This window comes from Cavia porcellus, unplaced genomic scaffold (assembly GCF_034190915.1).
Source record: "Cavia porcellus strain 051 isolate PalLab524CR breed Dunkin Hartley unplaced genomic scaffold, mCavPor4.1 scaffold_38, whole genome shotgun sequence".
NCBI lineage: Eukaryota > Metazoa > Chordata > Mammalia > Rodentia > Caviidae > Cavia > Cavia porcellus.
In genome coordinates, this window is record NW_026947521.1 from 433050 (window position 1) to 451552 (window position 18503).

General features: G+C 52.5%; 1 protein-coding gene and 1 pseudogene across 1 annotated transcript in view; one reads left to right on the forward strand and one right to left on the reverse strand.

Moving 5' to 3' along the window:
• The first annotated feature begins 3393 nt into the window (after positions 1 to 3393).
• Positions 3394 to 4962, forward strand: LOC111755117 (ankyrin repeat family A protein 2-like; annotated as a pseudogene).
• Positions 4963 to 6484: 1522 nt separating this feature from the next.
• The window catches only part of Myo1e (myosin IE), a 170717-nt gene continuing 158698 nt past the window's right edge, over positions 6485 to 18503 (reverse strand). The window contains exons 26-28 of the mRNA XM_013145478.3: positions 18106 to 18307; positions 10217 to 10386; positions 6485 to 7388 (exon numbers count right to left, since the gene is read on the reverse strand). Of these exons, the coding sequence (XP_013000932.1) occupies positions 7312 to 7388; positions 10217 to 10386; positions 18106 to 18307 (449 nt within the window). The 3' untranslated portion in view covers positions 6485 to 7311. The remainder of the gene's footprint in view (positions 7389 to 10216; positions 10387 to 18105; positions 18308 to 18503) is intronic.

Sequence of the window (18503 nt, forward strand, 5' to 3'; positions counted from 1 at the left end):
TCCAATGACATGTAAAGCTTGCTTGTTATAGTTTTTCTTAGTTAAATGTTAAATGCCCTGACTCAGGAAGTTCTTCCGGGAAGTTATAGAAAGGCCTTTAAGTTACTTCCTATGCTGGGGACATAGCTGGGTTAGATCCCAGTGAGAAAAACCTTCCTTGTGTGTCACAGCAGTGCCTCAAGCTAGTGCTATATATATGAAATAAGTGGGAAAAGTAGAAATCAGTACCACAGAAACATTGACATCAGAAAATGGGAAATTAGGAGATGGTGTAGAGGGGCACAGACCTGAAGGCACTGGCCTGGGTTGAGTTTAATTGTGCCCAATGCTTAGCACAGTCTCGGTACAAAGGAGGTACGTGGATGTCGCTGCTAGTACTTCCAGAGGAGTGATGGTTTGGGAAGAGATCTGAGATGTGTTAGACGCAGCTCCTTCCCATCAAAGGGGTTTACAGCTACTGAGTCCCATTAGTATTTCTTTTGGGTTTTTTCAAGGTTCTTTTTTTTCTTTTTCTTGGTGGAGGCAGATATTGGACATATCAAATTGGACTGTCAAATTCCTGTCTGTTTAATAAGGGATAGTGATTACAAGTATGGGCCTTGGGGTCAGGTCAAGATCCCTGTGTGACCCCCACATGCCAAAGCCATGTTGATCCCTGGCAGAGCTGCCACAGACGCCCTCGGGTGGGAAGGGACCCTCAGAACAGACAGGGACAGCTCAGAAGGAGGAAAGCACATGGAGATTAGGTGACAGCAGTAAAGCCAGTTACACAATCCAGAGTGAACTGTGCTCATTCAGGCCTTTGGAAAGGGCAAAGTCTGTAGAGAAAGGGATACAGCGGTTCAGTTTCATTGTCAACTTGACGGGCTCCAGAGATGCCTAGCTTAGTAATGCACACTTGCGGGTGTGTCTGGGTGGCCATGGGACGTGGCCTTGTGCACAATAGCTGGTCCCCTTTTCTCAGGCTGTTCCACTGCTTCAGCTTCTCACATGCCAGGAGTTGGGCAGTTTTCCCCTCCCATGATGTTTCCAGCTGGAGCCAGCTAACCACTGACTAAAACCTCGGACACCGTGAGCCTCCTTTAAGTTGTCGGTGTTGGGAATTTTGTCTCAGCAGTGGGAAAGGTGACCAATCAGAGGGCAACATTTTCAGTTAGGCCCACTCTTGATCACCAAAGTGAGGGGTGTCAGGGAGTAGCACAGATGCCCTGTGTGGACTCTGCTGGTTGCCCTGGAAACCAGATTCTAATCCCATCGATAATGAAACCATACTTGGGGCACCACCTATAAAGTAGCAACCAGAAGCAGACTTAGTGTGACTAACTCCACTTGAGGAAGGTCTGGGGAGGAGTCTTGTTTGTTCATGGGGGCCTCTGTGCCTAGGAGCAGCCATGACTGGGGAGGAGGCAGTGGTGGAGGGTGCTCTGGCCCTTGGGTATGGGAGGCCACAGCCCATAGGCCCAGCTCTGCTGCAGCCGAGACCACATGACTACCTTCTGGCCAGCAGGAGGCAGTGGACATGGCAGGTGGAGTTCATTTTTGCTTTTCTTTGTTTTGAGACAGGGTCTCACTGCACAGTTCAGGCTGGCCTCCAACTCACTGAGTAGCGCAGGCTGACCTTGAACTTGGTACAGTTCCGGCGTCACCTTCCTCTTCCCCTCGAGGCTAGTCTTACACAGCAGTGGGTCAGGCTCAGCCAGCACGGCCAGGAAAGCATGCCAGGGTGTGACTGGTGCTTCCGGCTGGGGGAACATTCGATCAACAAACAAACGGAAAGGCTTCTCCCTTTGCCCTCTGTGTCTCAGCCTTGTTCCCGAGGCACTGAGAGGGGCTCAGCCCTCTCCCTGGTTGCCCCAGTTCATTAGTGCCTGCCCTTGCGGGCTCCAGGACTCCAGGAGACCCTTCATCAGAACTGTGCTGATGACAAAATTAAGATGCTCCTTGCCTTTCTCCCCTCCTTTCTCTCAGCAGCATGTGGCGGAACCTTCCCGGGACTGCCTGAAACGTGGGCAGTCATTGCTGTGGTGGTGAGTGTGTATTTGCCTTTAATGTTTTTTCCAGTTTTCATTTTCCATTTCATTTCATATTGTAAATATTGAGAGATATGACCAATCAAAGTTCAACTCTTAGGAACATAAAGGGGTGCCGAGCCAAGCATTGTGACTGCTGGTCCCCCTGGACGCACGGACATACCAGCTTGTGTCCCGGGTCAGGGAAGGCACCTTGGCTGCTCCAGAGATGCAGAGAGCACATCTTCATGTGTGCTCCACATCATGTGCCCTGGGGCTACGTATGGGTGTGCGTGCATGTGTGTGCACACCTGTGGATGTACAGCGTGCCCATCCACGAAGGTGCCCTTGGCTGCCCTGGACTGCTGTGTTCCTTTGGGTCAGTAACTCCTGAGAATGCTGGTCCTGAGCAGCTGAGAAACCCAGCCCGGCAGCTGAGGGCCCTGTGGCGAAAGGCGATTTTCTGAAGACATGCTAATTAGGAAAAACAGGAAATGTCATTTATCCTGGGTCATTCTGGCAGCAGAAGTCAGCTTAAGAATAAACGCAGCCAGAGGAGGAGGAGCCACCAGAAAAGGCTGGGGTGTTGCTCTAGGGCCCCAGAGCTGTCACCTGAGATGACTCTCTCTAGCTCTCAAGCAGGTGGACCACAGAGCATAAAGGCTGCTTAAAGACAGATAGAATCCGGGAAATCCTCTCAGCTGTGGCCATATGGAACCTTTTTTTTTTTTTTTGCCAGAAGGTGAAAGAAGAAATCAGAAGTGACATTGGGGCCCAAGCAAGCCTGGGCTTGAGATTTTTATATACCCAAATTCTAAGAATACATTGGATACTGCTCTTATTATTCACATCATGAAGAAATGCTTTAATTATTGAAAACTTTAGTTGAAATCATGGCTACAGCATCACACATGGATCTGGCTCAGCTGACCATGAAGAGTCCAGCAGGTGCTGTGTCTCTGCACGCCAGACATCAGTGTGTCTGCTAGTCCCAAGTTCAGAGAGAGAGTTGGCTTGGGGAGCTGCCGTGGGAAAATTCACCCTGCCATATACCTCTCCGATATGAATGTTTGTCTCTGATTTATGAAATCCTTAAATGACAAGGAAAGTAAAAGTATTCAAGATCAAGTTAGTTCTAACCCAGAGGAGGCGGTCTGTCCTATTGAAAGGTTAAAGTTATGGTATAAATATCTGCCTCTGCTTTTGTTTAAATGGAGTTTTTTTTTATTGCTGCTTTGGCCCATTTTTTGGCTTGGTTTTGTTTCTGTTCTTTTTCCATCATGAAATTTGGAGTTCAAGACAAGTTTGGAAGTCATCTTTTAGTTGGATTTTCTAGACTCTCACAGAAACCAAAATGCAATACCCATACATCTCCTCCTCCTAAAATTCAAGTAAGACACATCACATACCCTGTTCTCACCCACAAAACAGTTGGCTGCTTGAACCAAACACATGGAGAGGAAATAAGGCCTCTAGCATACCTGTGCTAGCAAATTCTTTGCCCGTCCAGCAGTGGGCAGCCCAGGGAGAGATGCTGTACCTGGCTACTTGCAAGAAAATGTTATCAATTGCTTGGATGAAGGAGGGTTTCCTCCTTGGATGTGGACTGTGGCTTGCAGGCAGACAGTCGTGGCTGGGTTGCTACTTCAGAACGGCACTGATCCCCAGCTTTTAGGGAAGGGTTGGGTAGGTGCCCACCACTGGCCGGCAGTAAAGGCTACACGGATATTATCTAAATGCTGCCCGATTTTGGAGCTGCTGTGAATGAAATGTGACTGGATGGAAGGGCATCTCTGCTTTACACTGACCATGGGAATCATGTGGAACATGTCAAGATGCTGTTAGAAAACGCAGCTGACCAGCCACTGGGGCAGACTGGGCACAATTCTATGGCCCTGGGCTGTGGCAGTGTCCAGCAGGTTGCTGAGTCACATTTGTTGAAGCAGCTTCAAAATCTCAAGTGACACAGTCCTCAGAAAACACCAACTGCCCTCCGCACTTTCTGGTCCTTATAAATGATAGTTTTCTGTGCTTTTACATTTTTACCTCAGATGCAGTATTTTCTGATTCTTAGTAAGTTCCAATGAATATTCTTCTAAGTAATTGACTGGTTTATAATAAAAGTATTGATGCTTTTAGTGTTTCACTGTATACTTTAAGTTATAAAGGAATGTTTTGTGGCATGTAAAAATAGTTACCTGCCTTTATCAAGTGCTGCAGTCGGACATTTTCAGAAAATTTTCACCCTACTCATCTCTCTGGTACTAACTCATTGACTTTACACAAGATTTGCTATAAATCCATAGGTTTAAAAAAATGTCATTGTTTAGTTAAAAAGTGCACAGTGTGACTGTTTACAAAATGGTGTTAGAAAGTATTTTTTTCTGTTTTTTCTAAAAAAATAAGTGCAGCTGGTAAGCACAAGGTCCTGAGTTTGGTTTTTGATACCAAAAATAAAAGGAAACCTAGCGCAGTGTCTCTCCACAACTTTCCTCGAAGTGGATCGCCCTGGAATTGTGGAGTCGCTGTCTGGATCCCCCAGTCACACTGCCATCCGCCCAACAGGCGAGGTCAGGACAGCGGGAGTCCATCGATGCACTCTCCACTTCCCTCTGTGGCCGTGGCTCCTCATGAGGATGCCTGGCCGCCAAGGCTGGGAGGCCCCATGGCTGTGTCTCCGGTGAGCCCCACAAACACTCCATTTCTGAACAAGGCCGCCCGCTTTGTACTGGGGCTGCTGTATCTCTGGTTTCACTTTTCTGAAGTGCTAGGATGGAACTGGGGACCTCACCCAGGGGACGGAGGTGCCCGGCTGGAGTGATCCTGCCTCATGCCACCCCCAGGGAACCAGGAGCCAAGGCAAACTGCTTTTAAGGTTGTTTTATCTCAGGTTGTAACAGTGACAGAAAGGTTAATACAGGGAGCTGGCACCAGCAAGAGGGGTGGCTGCTGTGACCCTGCCTGAGGGGGTGGGTGTGGGGCGGGATGGGGAGCTCCTCTTGAGTCTTGTGCCCCGCAGCTAGCTCTTGCAGGGTGGAAGGAGCTAGAGTCCAGCTCTTCCTTCCTTAGTCCAGCTCTTCCTTCCTTAGACATTCCTGACTTCATCGCCTGCCTGAGGCGGAAGCCTAGGTTAAAGGCGCAGGGCCAACTGATTTCAAGGCAGCAGCATGGCCTGTAAATGAATGGCTGCTTTAGCCAGGTGGGAAGCAGCTGCAAGGAGGAGCGGGGTGACACATGGTGGAAAGGTGCAGCTTGGCTGAAAAAGCAGTGTGTTTTTGAGACGCTGGGAGGACGCCAACAAGGAGGGGCACTTGCTGAAGAGATCAGTGCGCTGGGGAGAAGCTGCGTGCTGCTCACAAGGACCGCGGGGGACGTCTTCCACTAGTCAGGGCACAGGAGCGACTCAGCCCTGGCTCCCAAGTGCAGCACACTGGGCACTGGGCAGGGGCCATGTGGGGTGCCATCCAGGCTTCATTCCCTGCAGCAGCAAGCGAGGCCTTCAGAGGCCACAGGAGCCAAGGCCCATGCGGGTCCTGCTGGAGTCACACCAGCGGCAGACGTGGTGCCGTGTGATGCCAGCTATGTGGGTCTGGAGCCTCCTGCTGAGACTTCCCCAGACAGTGGGGAGCCCAGGGACAGTGTGTTTGCGGGGGTCAGCAGTGAACACAGCCAGCCTGTGTGGTGGCAAGGCAGCAGGACAGCGCCCCCAGGTGAGTCACCCGGGCCACGCATGGCTGGGTGTGTGGGGCAGGGCGCTTATCGCCCCCTGCCCAGCTGGCTTCGGTTCCTGCCGTGGAGTCAGCCTCCCCTCCTTGCTGGGGTCCTATGTGTGCGGTGTGTCCACCTCTGCCCTGTGTCACATTGATTGCTTTTGCAGGGACTCACAGTTGAGCATTCCTAAGTCTTGGAGGGGACTTCAGGGCTCAGAGAGGAACTGAATGTGCTCTGCAGTGTGAGATGGTCACCAGCCTTCGGGGCTGCAAGGCTGTGCTGGATCTTGAGTGACCCCGAAGGCCCCTGTGTGGAATTGTGGTCCACACAGGGCTGATTTTTCCTTGGGGTACCAGGAATCAAACTTGGGACCTCATGCTTGCCAGGCAGGTGCTTATGCTGCGGAGCTACATACCTGGCTTGGCTTTTGGCTTGAGTCGGGGTTTTACTCTGTAGCGCAGGGGGCCCTCAAACTATGGCAGGACTGAGAGGGCAGGAAACCGCACAGAGCAGGGCCAGCGGAGGGACATGGCTCCCTGGGGACCTGTCCGTGAAGGGGATGACTTGCATCCTTGCCACCATGGCCCAAGCTGCCTGAGGCCCTGGAGCCAGCCAGCCAGCCAGCCACCGGGACCCCTGAATCTCCTTCCCTCCCGGAGGGGTCCTATCCCAAGAATTCGTCACAGAAAGCCGCACACATAGGACTATCATCATCCATGCGCAGGGGTGGGGTCCCAATGATGACCTGGAGCAAATGGCACCAGTAAGGCTCACTGGTCCCTTTATTTGGGTAGGAGGTGGGGAGGGACACAAGGGTGGACAAGGGTCTTCGGGGATTGAGTCAGAAGCAGCCATAGTGTCTGCAGTTGAGGAGGAGCAGGGCCATCTTTTGTCAGTACCTGGTACAAGGTTTAATAAAACTGACCTTCCCGAGCGAGCACAGTGGGACGCTACTAGCACATTCATATGTGTCCCTACCACCCCGAGAGTTTATATATATAGTATATGATCTGAGGTTTTTTTTTTTAATAAATGTACAGCTTAAGAAAGATCCTTCTTGAGATAAGTACAGCATTAAACGTGACACTGCCGTGAGCCAAACTCCAACTGAAGAACCAGAGAAAGCAAGGCCGTCCGCCCAGTGCCCTGCCCAGGTAGGCCAGCAGCCCTGCACCAGCCAGGAGCCTGCGCGCTCATGAGCAGGTCCTTCCTGAAGGGAATCGTAGACGATGGGGGACAGCAATGTGCTCTCCGGTCAAGGCACTTGTCAGGGGCCAAGGCGCACAGGCCACAGGAGGCTGCTGGGATGGGAGCCAGCGAGGTCACTGGGGTCTCGCTTGTCCACACACCAGGTTTAAATACAATAAATAAATCTTGGTGGGCGGTGGTTGTGCCCGCCTGGTCCCCACACCAGGCTACCGTTTAGGGTCACTTGGTGGGGTGGCGCTCCTGTCCTCAGTCCCCTTTTCAGGATTCTGCACGCAGAAGGCACCCCCCCTGCTGGGGCCTGGGAGAAGCGACTGCTCACTGTGGGTCAGTGGGGCGCCCCCGGGTGGCCCTGGTCTGTCTGTGCCGTGCGGGTGCGGGTGCCTCAGATCTTGGCCACGTAGTTGTTGGGGAATAAGCCCTGCTTGCCTCGGAGCCGACCTGTCCACCAGCCTGAAGGATCTGCAGCAGGGAGAGACAGTGGGAGGACATGAGCAGGGCGGCACTCGGCTGCTCCTTCCTCTGCCGTGGAGGAGCCTGTGGTGAGATGTGAGCCCGCTAGAGACCGCACTGACTTCCTGTCTCAGGCCCTTCCCCAGGGGGAGGATCTGGAGTCTTTCTGTGCAGTTCTAAATACGTGCAAATCCATTTACAACAGGTGTTCTATACCTGATTATTCTGCATCTACTGTCTCCTTCTCTTTTATTTTTTGTCTTTTTGAGACAGGGTCTTGCTGTGTAGTTCAGGTTGGCCTTGAGCTCAGTTTGTAGCCCAGGCTGGTCTCGAACTCACAACGATCCTCCTGCCTCAGCCTCCTGAGTGCTTGGATTACAGGCGTGAGCCACCACGCCCGGCTCCTTCTCTCTTTTAATATCTCACTTTTAAAATACATGCGCTGTACTAATATTTGCATTGCTGTCGCCTTACTGAAGGACGCTTGTTTCCAATTTTTAGTATTTGTGCCCACAAGCAAGCAGTTCTTTGAGACACATTTCTGGCCGTAAGAAGAGGGACCTTCTAGTTTTAGTATAATTAATATAATTTATTTATTATCTCAAAAGCAGTGAGAATAGTGAGTAAAGACTACCCACTTTTGTACACAAATGTTAGTGTAGCGTGTGTTTGACATTTCTGAAACTCCTAACGTCCACGGAGGACTGCTGTGTAGCAGTACAGGAAGAGCCTCTGTATTCTCTTCCACCGCTATATTCCTGTGATTTGCCTGTTCAATTCTTTGCCTTTGGCTTGTCTGGGAGAGTCCCATAGATTGGGGGTTGGGGGTTCGTCCTGTGAGTTGTAAGGCTGTCCCCGTTTTTATAACTGTTAGTTTTAATAATGAAGTAGCTTTACAGCCACTTGGTTTTCCACAGGTGTTGGAAATCCTGTCCCACACTCAGGTAATTCACAGAGGAAATGCTCATGCTGTTTGCAGTTTACTTGATACAGGGGTAAAGGGTAGAGCCGCAGTAATGATTTGATATGCTCACTATTGCCAAATGTTCTCTGAAGTAATGGCTCCTATTTCCTATACGTATTCAGAAGAGAAGCTCTATTCCTAACAGGTAGGACAGTCTACACTTACTGTGATGACAAAACCCAGAAAGTTCTCAAAACAGTCTTTGGCGACTCATTCGTCAGCAATGGGCACGCACTGGTGGCGTCCCTCTCCCCAAGCACGGAGCACCCAAGTTTCCAGCAGCTCCAGAGTTTGGACCTGGGTCTTGCCCTGGACCACAAGGGGAGCCTGGTGCATGATGCCCCGAAAGCGCCCGCTACTCAGGCGTGGCACTCCGAACTCTGCCTTCACTGGTATGGAGGCAAGGGGTTTTGCTTTGTCTCCCCTGACTCCCTTCTGTCCCATTTTGGAGGCCTTTGTCCACTTTGAGACTGGATGGACCAGTTACAAGGACAAACTATTTGCAAAATGTTTTTCCCAGCCTGCCGTCCTACACTTTTTAAATATACAGACGTTTGCAAGTGTGACTTTTTATGCTATCAAGTCCTGCTTAGTTTTTGTGTTTTAATGTCTTGCACAAAGGCTTTTCCTATTCAAAAAATTTCTATTCTAGGTTTCTTTCCAAGACTTACATAACCTAATCACATATTTTTAGACCATTAATTCATCTATTTATTTTGGGTGTGTGAGGCAGAAATAGGCAACTGTTTTCAAAATAGAAAGCAGTTATCTATCCATTCCCCTTTGGTGTAAGATGCCATAGCAGCCAGGCTTAGTGGCACATGCCTATGATCCCAGCACTCAGGAGGCTGAGGCAGGAGGGTCGCAGCAAGTTTGAGGCCAGCCTGGTGCTACACAGCAAGACCTTGTTTTTTTTTTTTTTGTCTTTTTCCTTTTTATCAGTACCAGGGATCGAACTCACGACTGCCTGCTTGCAAGGCAGGCGCTTTAGCCGCTGAGCTAAATCCCCAGCCCCGCAAGACCTTGTTTTAACAAACAAAAGGAAGCAACCAACTAGCATATACTTTGAGGTTCTGGGTTCAGCCTAGACAGGGGCACACATGATTACATGTGCAAAGTGCAGAGCAGTGTAATCTCACAACCTAGTCCCTTTTTTGAGGGCATGCTACCACTGAGTTACATTTCCAGCCCTTTCATTTTTTGACTCAAGGTCTTTGCAAAGTTGCAGGCTGCTGGTGCTCCTGCCTCAGCATCCTAAGTAGCTGGGATTACAGATGCTCTGCACCTAAGGTCCGTTTCCTTTTGTTTCACAAAGTTTTTCATGTCAGTAAACATACTGAACTTTTACAGGAATGCAAAATGTTGGCATTGAAATTCGCTGAATGAATACAGCAGTTTAACCAATCCCTTTTCAGGATTTTTCTAAACGAGGCTGTCTGTGTTTCCCTCCATCCTGACTTCTTTGGAGGATACTAACTTGCCTGTCCTCTCGTCTCCCCCATGGCAATCGGGTAGTCGTGCTCTCTGGTCCTGGTCAGGCTGTTGTCTTAGAATAACTTTTTTTTTTTTTGAGACAGTGTCTCAGTTTATAGTTCAGGCTGGCCTTGAGCTCACTAAGTCACCCAGGGTGGCCTCAAACTCACAAGGGTCCTCCTGCTTCAGCTTCCCAAATACTAGGGTTATGGGTGTGTGCACCACCACACCCAGCTCACAGTCACCTGCCGTTTCCAGTCTCCCTAATTTTGCTCAGTGGCAAAGAGCTCTCCCCATCCTTCACGGCGAAGGACCATTCCTGTGTGGTGCTGCCTGGGTCCCAGCCCGGGAGTTGCTTTCTTGTATTTTCATACTCGCGTGCGCTTGGCCACCCGCTCACCTTCCTTGATGATGTCGATGACGTCATTGGCGTTGAAGCTGAGCTCGTCCGTGTCCTGAGCATCATAGGCATACAGGGCCTTGCACTGCGGCACCTGTGGTTTGGGCTTGGGCTGGGGCTTGGGCCTGCCCCCTGCTGGGGGAGGCCGGCTGGTCGTCTGTCTGCGGACACTGTGGACAGAGGGGGCCTGGGTGAGACACAGCCGGCAGGCTCAGTCACACTCTTGCAGGCAGAGGCGCCCTGAGCAGGGCCCTGAACTGACCAGCAGGCTGCCTTTTTGCTAGCAGCCTGTGCTGTGTCAGTATGTGGTCACCGAGAGCCATCGGCCAGTACCAAAGTCCTCTGATTCCTGGGCACCCCGGGAGGGAAGACGGAAACCACAGATGGGTGGGGTGTGCCCAGCCCTCCCCAGAAACCCCGGAGGTGCTCAGCCCATTCCTCTGTAGGGGTTTGGGGGAGGGGTACTGCCTCATTACTGCAGACCCTGGCATCCCAGTGCTGGGGCTCCGGTGCGTGCCCCCTGCCTCATAGCAGATGAAGGCCTCCCCAGCTCTGCCCCAGTCCTCTCTTCCTTCTCCTCAGGGTCTTCCCTGCCAGACACCTCCTTCCTTCGAGCTCTGGCCCTGAGCGCTCTCCACCTTCCACCAGTAGGCCTCACTTTGGTCCAGTACCAAACACTGGCCACCACTACCAGGCAAGAAAAAGAGCAGGCCTCGCTCGAATAGAAGCAAAAAGACCTCTTCCGCAAAAGCGACACATCTGCACTTGTTTTAGGGGCTCCAGTAAGATGCTAGGGTACGAAAATCAGCTACAAAGATTGCAAGTAGAGAACCACACGGATTCCGTCCCACCCTGCCAGGGATCAGGAGCACAAACGGCACTGCCAGTGTGGGCACAGGACACGGAATTCAATTAGTGTAGCAGCCAATGCACGCCTGGAAGGAGGGGCTGTGAAAAACTAAGCCAGAGCTGCGGTGGGAGCAGCTGTGCTGCCCTTTACACAGGGAAGGCTATCCGCAGACCCAGCCCCAGACAGGTGAAGGGGCACGGAAGTGTTGCCTGTGGGGAATGGAGCTGGAGCAGAGTGAGCTACGCCCAGGCTGGCACACATCCCGGGTAACCTCAGACTGGTCAGCCACAAAGGGAGGCCGTGGGGTCAGGTCAACACACACACACCGGGTGCCGGTGTTTTGTAAACTTTCACTGGCACTGATAAAAATATTTCTTTCTCTAAAGAGAAATTGGCTTCTCTGTATGTACTAGCATGAGAAATTCAAAGTTGAAATAAACTCAAAGGTGAGACAATAATGCCATTTATAAAGGTCAGGGACCTGAGGTTTAGCAGGAGTGCAGGAACCACCCGTGACAGCCCGGTCTGTGGGTTCCCGGGACCAGGAGAGGAGGAAGGAGAGAGACTCAAGGAAACTTTTCTTTTCTGCTGATCAAATACTCTCAGTGATGATGATGGCTGCAGAACTCAGTGTATTTCCAACTGTTAAATTGCACATTTTAAATGGGTTGAGTCTGTGGTTGGCTGATTTATTAATGATAGGCTCTCAATATACACTTTTGGCTGGCCTTGACCTTGATGGGATCCACCTGCCTCAGCCTCACCACTACGCCCGGCTATGAATTATATCTTTAATAAAGCTGCCTTGAGAAAAGGGAACTAGGGTGGGGTGGGCCACCTTGGCTGTGCAGCTGCTGGAGCAGCCCAGAGGCCCAGGGTACTGCAGTCTTACTCAGAGCGATTCTTCTAGCCAATCACATGGAAAAGGGAGGACCCGGGGCATCTGAGTGCCCACACGCTGCAGCAACAGCTGCTTTGATTGTCCTGGGCCCAGGTCATTTGGCAAGCGGCTGGACAGGCGGAGGTGGGAGAGACCCGGTCCCGCTGCCCAGGCCAGCTGCTGGGAAAGGAGTAGACTGGATCTCGGTTTCCCACTGGGAAGCCAGCAGGTGCGGGTGCTTCAGCGACACAAGGTCACCCTGCCCCCTTTCTGTGTGAAGAAGGGTACAGAGTGCCCCAACAGGCAGTGCTTCCCCAGGGAGCCACAGCTGGCTCTCAGCCTCCTTACCCTGTGCACGACCTCACCCTCCCTGGTGCCATGTCTACACCTCCTGCAGGAATATTCTAGAGCTTCTGGCCATGGTGGCTGCACCTGGCCTGGGCCTGCTCCAGCCTGGGCACATATGGCTCCAGATCACTACATCTCAATGCGCTGCCAGGAAATGACAGAGGTGGCCCCGGGCTGCCCACCCTGTCGTGCAGCCCCGACCCCAGCTGTGAACCCAAGCAGCCTTCAGAGCCAGGGCCTGATGGTGGGGACCCATGTGCCCCACAGGCTGCCTGGGCTCACCTCTGCCCACCACACCTGGCACCGCCCAGGAACAGAGTGACAGCGTGCATGCAGCAGGACACCACCTTGGGCTGGGCTGGCACCTGCCTGGACCACTTCTCCTTAGCAGGTGGCGTTCGCATCTGTGCCGCAGGAGAGGACTCAGGCAGTGACCCCACCAGCTCCTTTTATTTTATAATCCCACAGCACCACAGACTTCTGCCCCAGCGCTTCAGAAACCAGCGCTGGGAACAGGGCCCAGACGATCTCCTGTGTGCCACTAGATGGCGATCGCGTGTCACTCAGACCTGCCAGACACTAATGAGGTCTCCTGTCCCCCCAGAGGGGACCAAGCAACCTTCAAGGAGGATCCTAGACTCCTCCCAGCAGAAACAGCCCCTTGCCCAATGACCTGGGTACTGCCGGGGACCAGCTCGAGATATTCATCATGGCCATTTAGTAAACATTAGATTATGTAAACTTAAAATTGGGTTAATTATATAAAAAGCAAACAAATCCTCATACTGCATCTAATTCCTAATTATTTTACCCCTATTCTGCTCTTGAAAACCTCTGCTATGGCTGATGTATGAGAAATATGTTGTAACCACATGTAACTGCCCGACTTCCTCCTGCCCTGTGGTCATGGTAAGAGGGTCTCTTACCCCCTCACCCTGGCCCTTTTTATTTTGTGACAAAGTTTCACAACTAGCCCCAGCTCGAGCTTGCAAACCTCCTGTCCCAGCCTCCTGAAGTGCTCGGATTACAGGCGTGCACCCCCGTGCCTGCCTATAGCCAGTGTACTGTACCACAGAAGCCGGCAGAAGTTCCAGCTCAGGGTCCTGGTTAACTAGCACCTCTCAGTCACTGTGCACCCATGGAAATTCTCTAAAAACGCTTCACATCTGTTTGGTACCAGCAAGCTACACAGGATTTGGGGTAATTCTGGCACCTCTTGTATTTTGCAATACCTAATGAACCTTAAAGGATTTCACTGGGATAATGGGGCCTCCAGCAAGAATTTCAGATTCGTCACAAGTTGTTCCCATTGGTGTTTTGGTAGTACTTCCTTTATGCACGCATATGTGAACCTATGCACGCGTGAGTGTGGAACTCTACAACTGCACCTCTCAAGCGAGCCCAGTGTTGTGTTACGTGTAACTTGCACAGCATGATTTCATTTCCTTGGTGTTTGTCCCATCATTCAAGGGCAGTCTCACACACTTAACCACTCACACACCCAAGCAGAGCTACAGCGGCCTCTCTCTGTGCGGGATCCTTGTGAACAGCCTGAGTGCTCCCTCTGTACCCTGCTGTGATGTCCGGGACGTGGGGCGGTGGAGGCAGGAAGCCCTTCCCTTGCCCTGCCTGAGGGGAGCCCCTCAGGGTACACCCTGTGTCTGTGATAGAACCCAAGAATGCCCCTTGCCAGGATGCCCGCTGGCATTTGAGGCCTTGTGGACAGCTGCGGAACCCAAGGGCTGCCAAGCGCCCACAAGGAGATACCCAGTGACACCAAGCAACAGCTGCTCAATTCCTCTGCCCGGGACACGCCCACCTCCTGGGGGCAGTGTCTCAGGGCTGAGGCGTGCAGCTGGCAGAGCAGAGAGCTGCGGCTGCCCTGCACAGCGCCCTGCCTGGGGACTGGGTTAGACCAGGTCAGCTCAGCTCTGCTGCAGTTCCACACCCACCCCACATTCCCATGAGAGCCAGCTGGGCCTGCAGCATGGACCTCGGGGTCCAGCGCGCTCTCCTCAGCTCGCCAGCTGGGGATGGGACGAGAGGCCTTTTGTGGGTGAGGCAGGGTTCCGCTACATGGAGCTGCACTGAGGACAAGGCATCCCCACCCCACTCCTGGTTCAAAGGTAATGTCTCTGCGAGAGCAAAGCAGGCATATAATGGTAACGAAACAAATGCCAGAGACTCTTCAGGCTGGGGACACACTCAGTGGGAGAGCACGTGTGCGGAACTCGGGTTCCATCCCTGGCACCTCACACAAGAAAACTTGAGCTGCATTATGGTTTACAGTCTGTATTTAGCCTTTAAGAAAACCCTCGACGAGCAGGTCTTTAAATCATCTAGTTACCTCACTCGTTATACACGAGAGGGCACAAGGAAGGTCAAGTGTCAAGTGTCAGGTGTCACAGAAGGTTCAGGAAATATTCCATGAAGGAAACAGCAAACCAAACTCCTGGCTGGTCCCCAAGACTGCGAATCCCCACGCCTTGCACACCCTCTGTGCGCATGCCACGCTGCACACACGCCATGTCCATACCTCTGTCCACCCCTCTGCGCCACCTTCTGTGAACTCTGTGGTGGCTCCCGTGCCTCCTGGACAGGCGAACCTCAGCTCCACCAGGGAGAGCTGAGCCTAAGCTCTCAAATATCACCTCTTTGTTCTGCAGATGTGAAATTTATGTCTTGAAATTCCAAGAAGGAAAATAATGGTATTTTATTTCATTGGCTCTTTAAAATATGCTCGGTTCCAAGAGGTTGAATCTATAAACATTACTGGAAACGTGGGAATTAATGCCAGGAATTCCTGGGCTCTCTGTCTGCCCAGGCCAGGTTTGGCTGCGGCCCCGCCAGGTTGCGGGTTGAGATATATTGCTGTTGGATGCTCGTTAGAAATTTTAAGCCCCTTGAAATACAGGTCCTTTGGGAGAGTCTCGACTAGAGACAGACAGGCTGCATTTACATTTTCTATCCACCCCTCCTTTGGGGCATGGCCAACAGCCCCAGCCCTTAGCTCCTGCCTACCACATGTAGGTTTTCCGTTTCCCCAACTTCTACTTGGATTAATCTCCAGAGTTGCTTGAAATTTCCTGAAGTTGTCCTTTCATGAAACCAGCCATAGGTCAGAAAGGACCACAGATGTTTTCAGTCTGGTTCCAAACTTCCAATAATGAGCTGCAGGAAGACGGCACCTGTTCCAGCCACAGGAGCCTCCGGCACCCGTGTTCCCAAGGAGTCTAATGAAGAGCCCTGTGCTCGGCTTTCCTTCCCCCAGCTCTGTTTCCTTGGGGGTTGAAGAAGGTCTTTATCCTACATGGGACTTTTCTGAGGCTGTGCTCAGGGGCTGTACCCTAATGGCAGTCTCTGCACCTCTCTGGATTTTGCTGAAGGACGAAGATGATGACAGGGACATGGTCACCACATGCACAACCCTGCACCCCGGGGCAAAGAATCCAGCTGGGCTGGAAACTAGCAAAGTCTTCATGCTATCTTCACAAACTGACGGAACCTAAAATAAACCAACGGCAATTTTCCTGATTTAACAGGAAGTGCCGATTACACCTTTGACTTTATCCATATTACATGATCCAAAAGCAGTGATTTCTTATGCTAAATATGCCTGTAGGGGAAACACTAAGGGGAGGGAGAAAGGAAAGACAAAGCTGGGGCGTGGAACCCAGGAGAAAGACGGAAAGGACTAGAAATCTTTTTACACATCGGTAAACTCAAGGTGAACTCTGGAACACCGATGTAAAGCAGAATCCTCTTGCTTAGGGAAAGGTACAAATCCGAGCTATCAAAACTCCCTGTGCACGCTGACTTCCCACAGAATAAATGCAATTGGTGTTTTCTTGGCAAAGAGGTGACCACGCGTGTCCGGAGAGGCCAGGGTCAGCGGTCTTTTCACCTGTGCTTTTCAAAATAAACGCTAAGGCCAAGCTCCTACATCTTCCCAAATGTCTGCACAGCAGGCTTGCCAGTGTCAAGAGGAAGATGGCCCAGACTCCCACAGCCATCAACTGGATGGCCTAAGAACCGAGCTTCACGCATGACAAGCTCTGGGGAAGTCACAGCCACCTAACTGGTGTGATGTCCTCTCCTCAGTGTCCAAGACAGTGCAACAGGGACCCGGTCTGCAGGCTGAAAGGCTGCAAAGCATGCGACAGATTTACACAGGGAGTCCCAGCCCAAGGGCTGGAAGCGAGCAGCCTCACTAGAGACACCACGTTCCTATATTGCCTGCTTTTGGCCGACAGATGCTCCCAGCTGGCTACCGCACAAGCCTGTGACCCGACAAGCAGGCTGCTAAGGTGGTTCTGCCTGCCAAAACCAAAGCGAGTAGGAAGCTAGCAGACAGAGCTCCGAGACAGCCCAGCCTGTGGGTTTCTTCTCATCCCCTCCTACTCCAGGATGCCAAGCGGAGCTAGGATCATTGCGCGCCTTTCTCGGGGATCACCCACCTGAGCAGCATGGCTCTGGGTTATAGGCAAAAAGCCCCTGGCACCACCTGAGGGTGCCTTTCCAGCTAGATGACAGTGGGCTTCAAGAGGTGGCCCTGGGCCTGCAGAGGCCGAGGAGCTGGTGCAAAGGTGAATTTGTGGGCACCCCCAGAGCCACAACTTCGGCTGCAGACTGAGGTACTGGGGGGGTGAGTGGTAGGGGAGGACACATGCCTTAGAGGATGTGATGGAGTGGGGGGAAGTACACCAGTGAAGGGCACACCCATGTCCTAATGGCACCTGGAAGGTGAGACTACGGTGCTTCCTGATCTAGAAACCTTCCAGGCTTTGCAGACGTGGACTGAAGAACTCAGGGTGTGGGGGTTAAGAGTGTCAGTGGGCAGGGCCACCAGGCAGAGACAGAACCCCTCCACCGGCTGCACCCCACCAAGCCCTCACCCCAGTGACTCTGAGCACAGCCGAGTGCATCTCCTGCCAGCCAAACAATTCATGGGGGCTATTTCTCTCCACAGCCCCCCAGGCTCATGGTGCCGCCTGGGTGATGCTCAGACAGCAGGAGAAGGGCTGCTGCGAGGTGGGTAGGAGAGACCATGGGTAGGTAAGACACTGCGCCCGGCCTGCCGCTCCCCTCCTCGGCCCTGTGACACCGTGACCCTGAGACTCTCCTGCCTGCCGCTTTCCTGAGTAGGACGTGTACTTCTGGCTCAGGGCAGCCGGCCCACATGCTTTTTTTTTTTTGAGGCAGGGTCTTGCTACAGTTCAGACTGGCCTTGAACTCACTTAGGTAGCCCAGGGCTGGTCCAAATCCTCCTGGCCTCAGCCTCCCGAATGCTGGGACGACAGCTGAGCACCATCAGGCCTGGTGACCAAGACATTCTTTTACTAGCACTGAAGCCCACCTGCTGGCTCAGCTCCATCCAGCCTGCACTCAGGGTCCTCTACCCCTGAGACTCCCAACGGCCCTGACCACCTGGAGCTAGAACCTCAACCTCTGATGGTCTAGAAAGCCAGAGCAACTCTCACGTGAAGCTTTATGTTCTTAAACATCCCTGACACCTTCCTACAGAGCAGGAACAGATGCCAGGGGCTGCCACTCTCAGTGCTGCCGCCCACAAGTGGGGCAGAGTGAGGCCCTTGGGGGAAGGGACTCTCTGACATCGCCAGGACAGGCAGGTCTGGAAAATGGGGTCGGAATTGCCAGCCTCGGCCTGTGCCCTTGGGTCAGGGACTCAGTACTTCAGCGAAAACCTGTGCTTTAGGGTCACACAGTGACCCTAGGGTGCTCTGAGCCCCTCACACGGCTGGTGGAGACGGATGGAGCTGGCGCCTGTCCCGGAGGGGCTGAGTCTCTTACCCTGCAGCACCTTGGTCTGGGACCTTAAGGAAATCCAGGCTCTCGGGGGTCTGTGACACTCGGTCGGTACCTATGGACTGCTGCCGTGGCAGTGGGGGGCGGGTCATGGAGGTATACAGGCTTCTGTCACTGGACCGCTGGTTTCCAGGAGCCTGCGGGGCTGGCACAAATTGGTTCCTGATGACACCGTTCTGGTGGTGCCCTAGGGAGAGGAAAGAAAGCTTAGGTTTTCTGATGCGCACTTCTTCAGCCCACAAGCAAGGGCAAGTGACAGAAACACAGCACCCCACAGTGCTGTGCTGAACCAGGGGCAGCACCAGCTCTTCCCCTCCAAGCTCTGCAGAGGGTAACTCCTGAGGTCAGTGCACATGCTGAACGCCCGACCGGGAGTGGCGCAG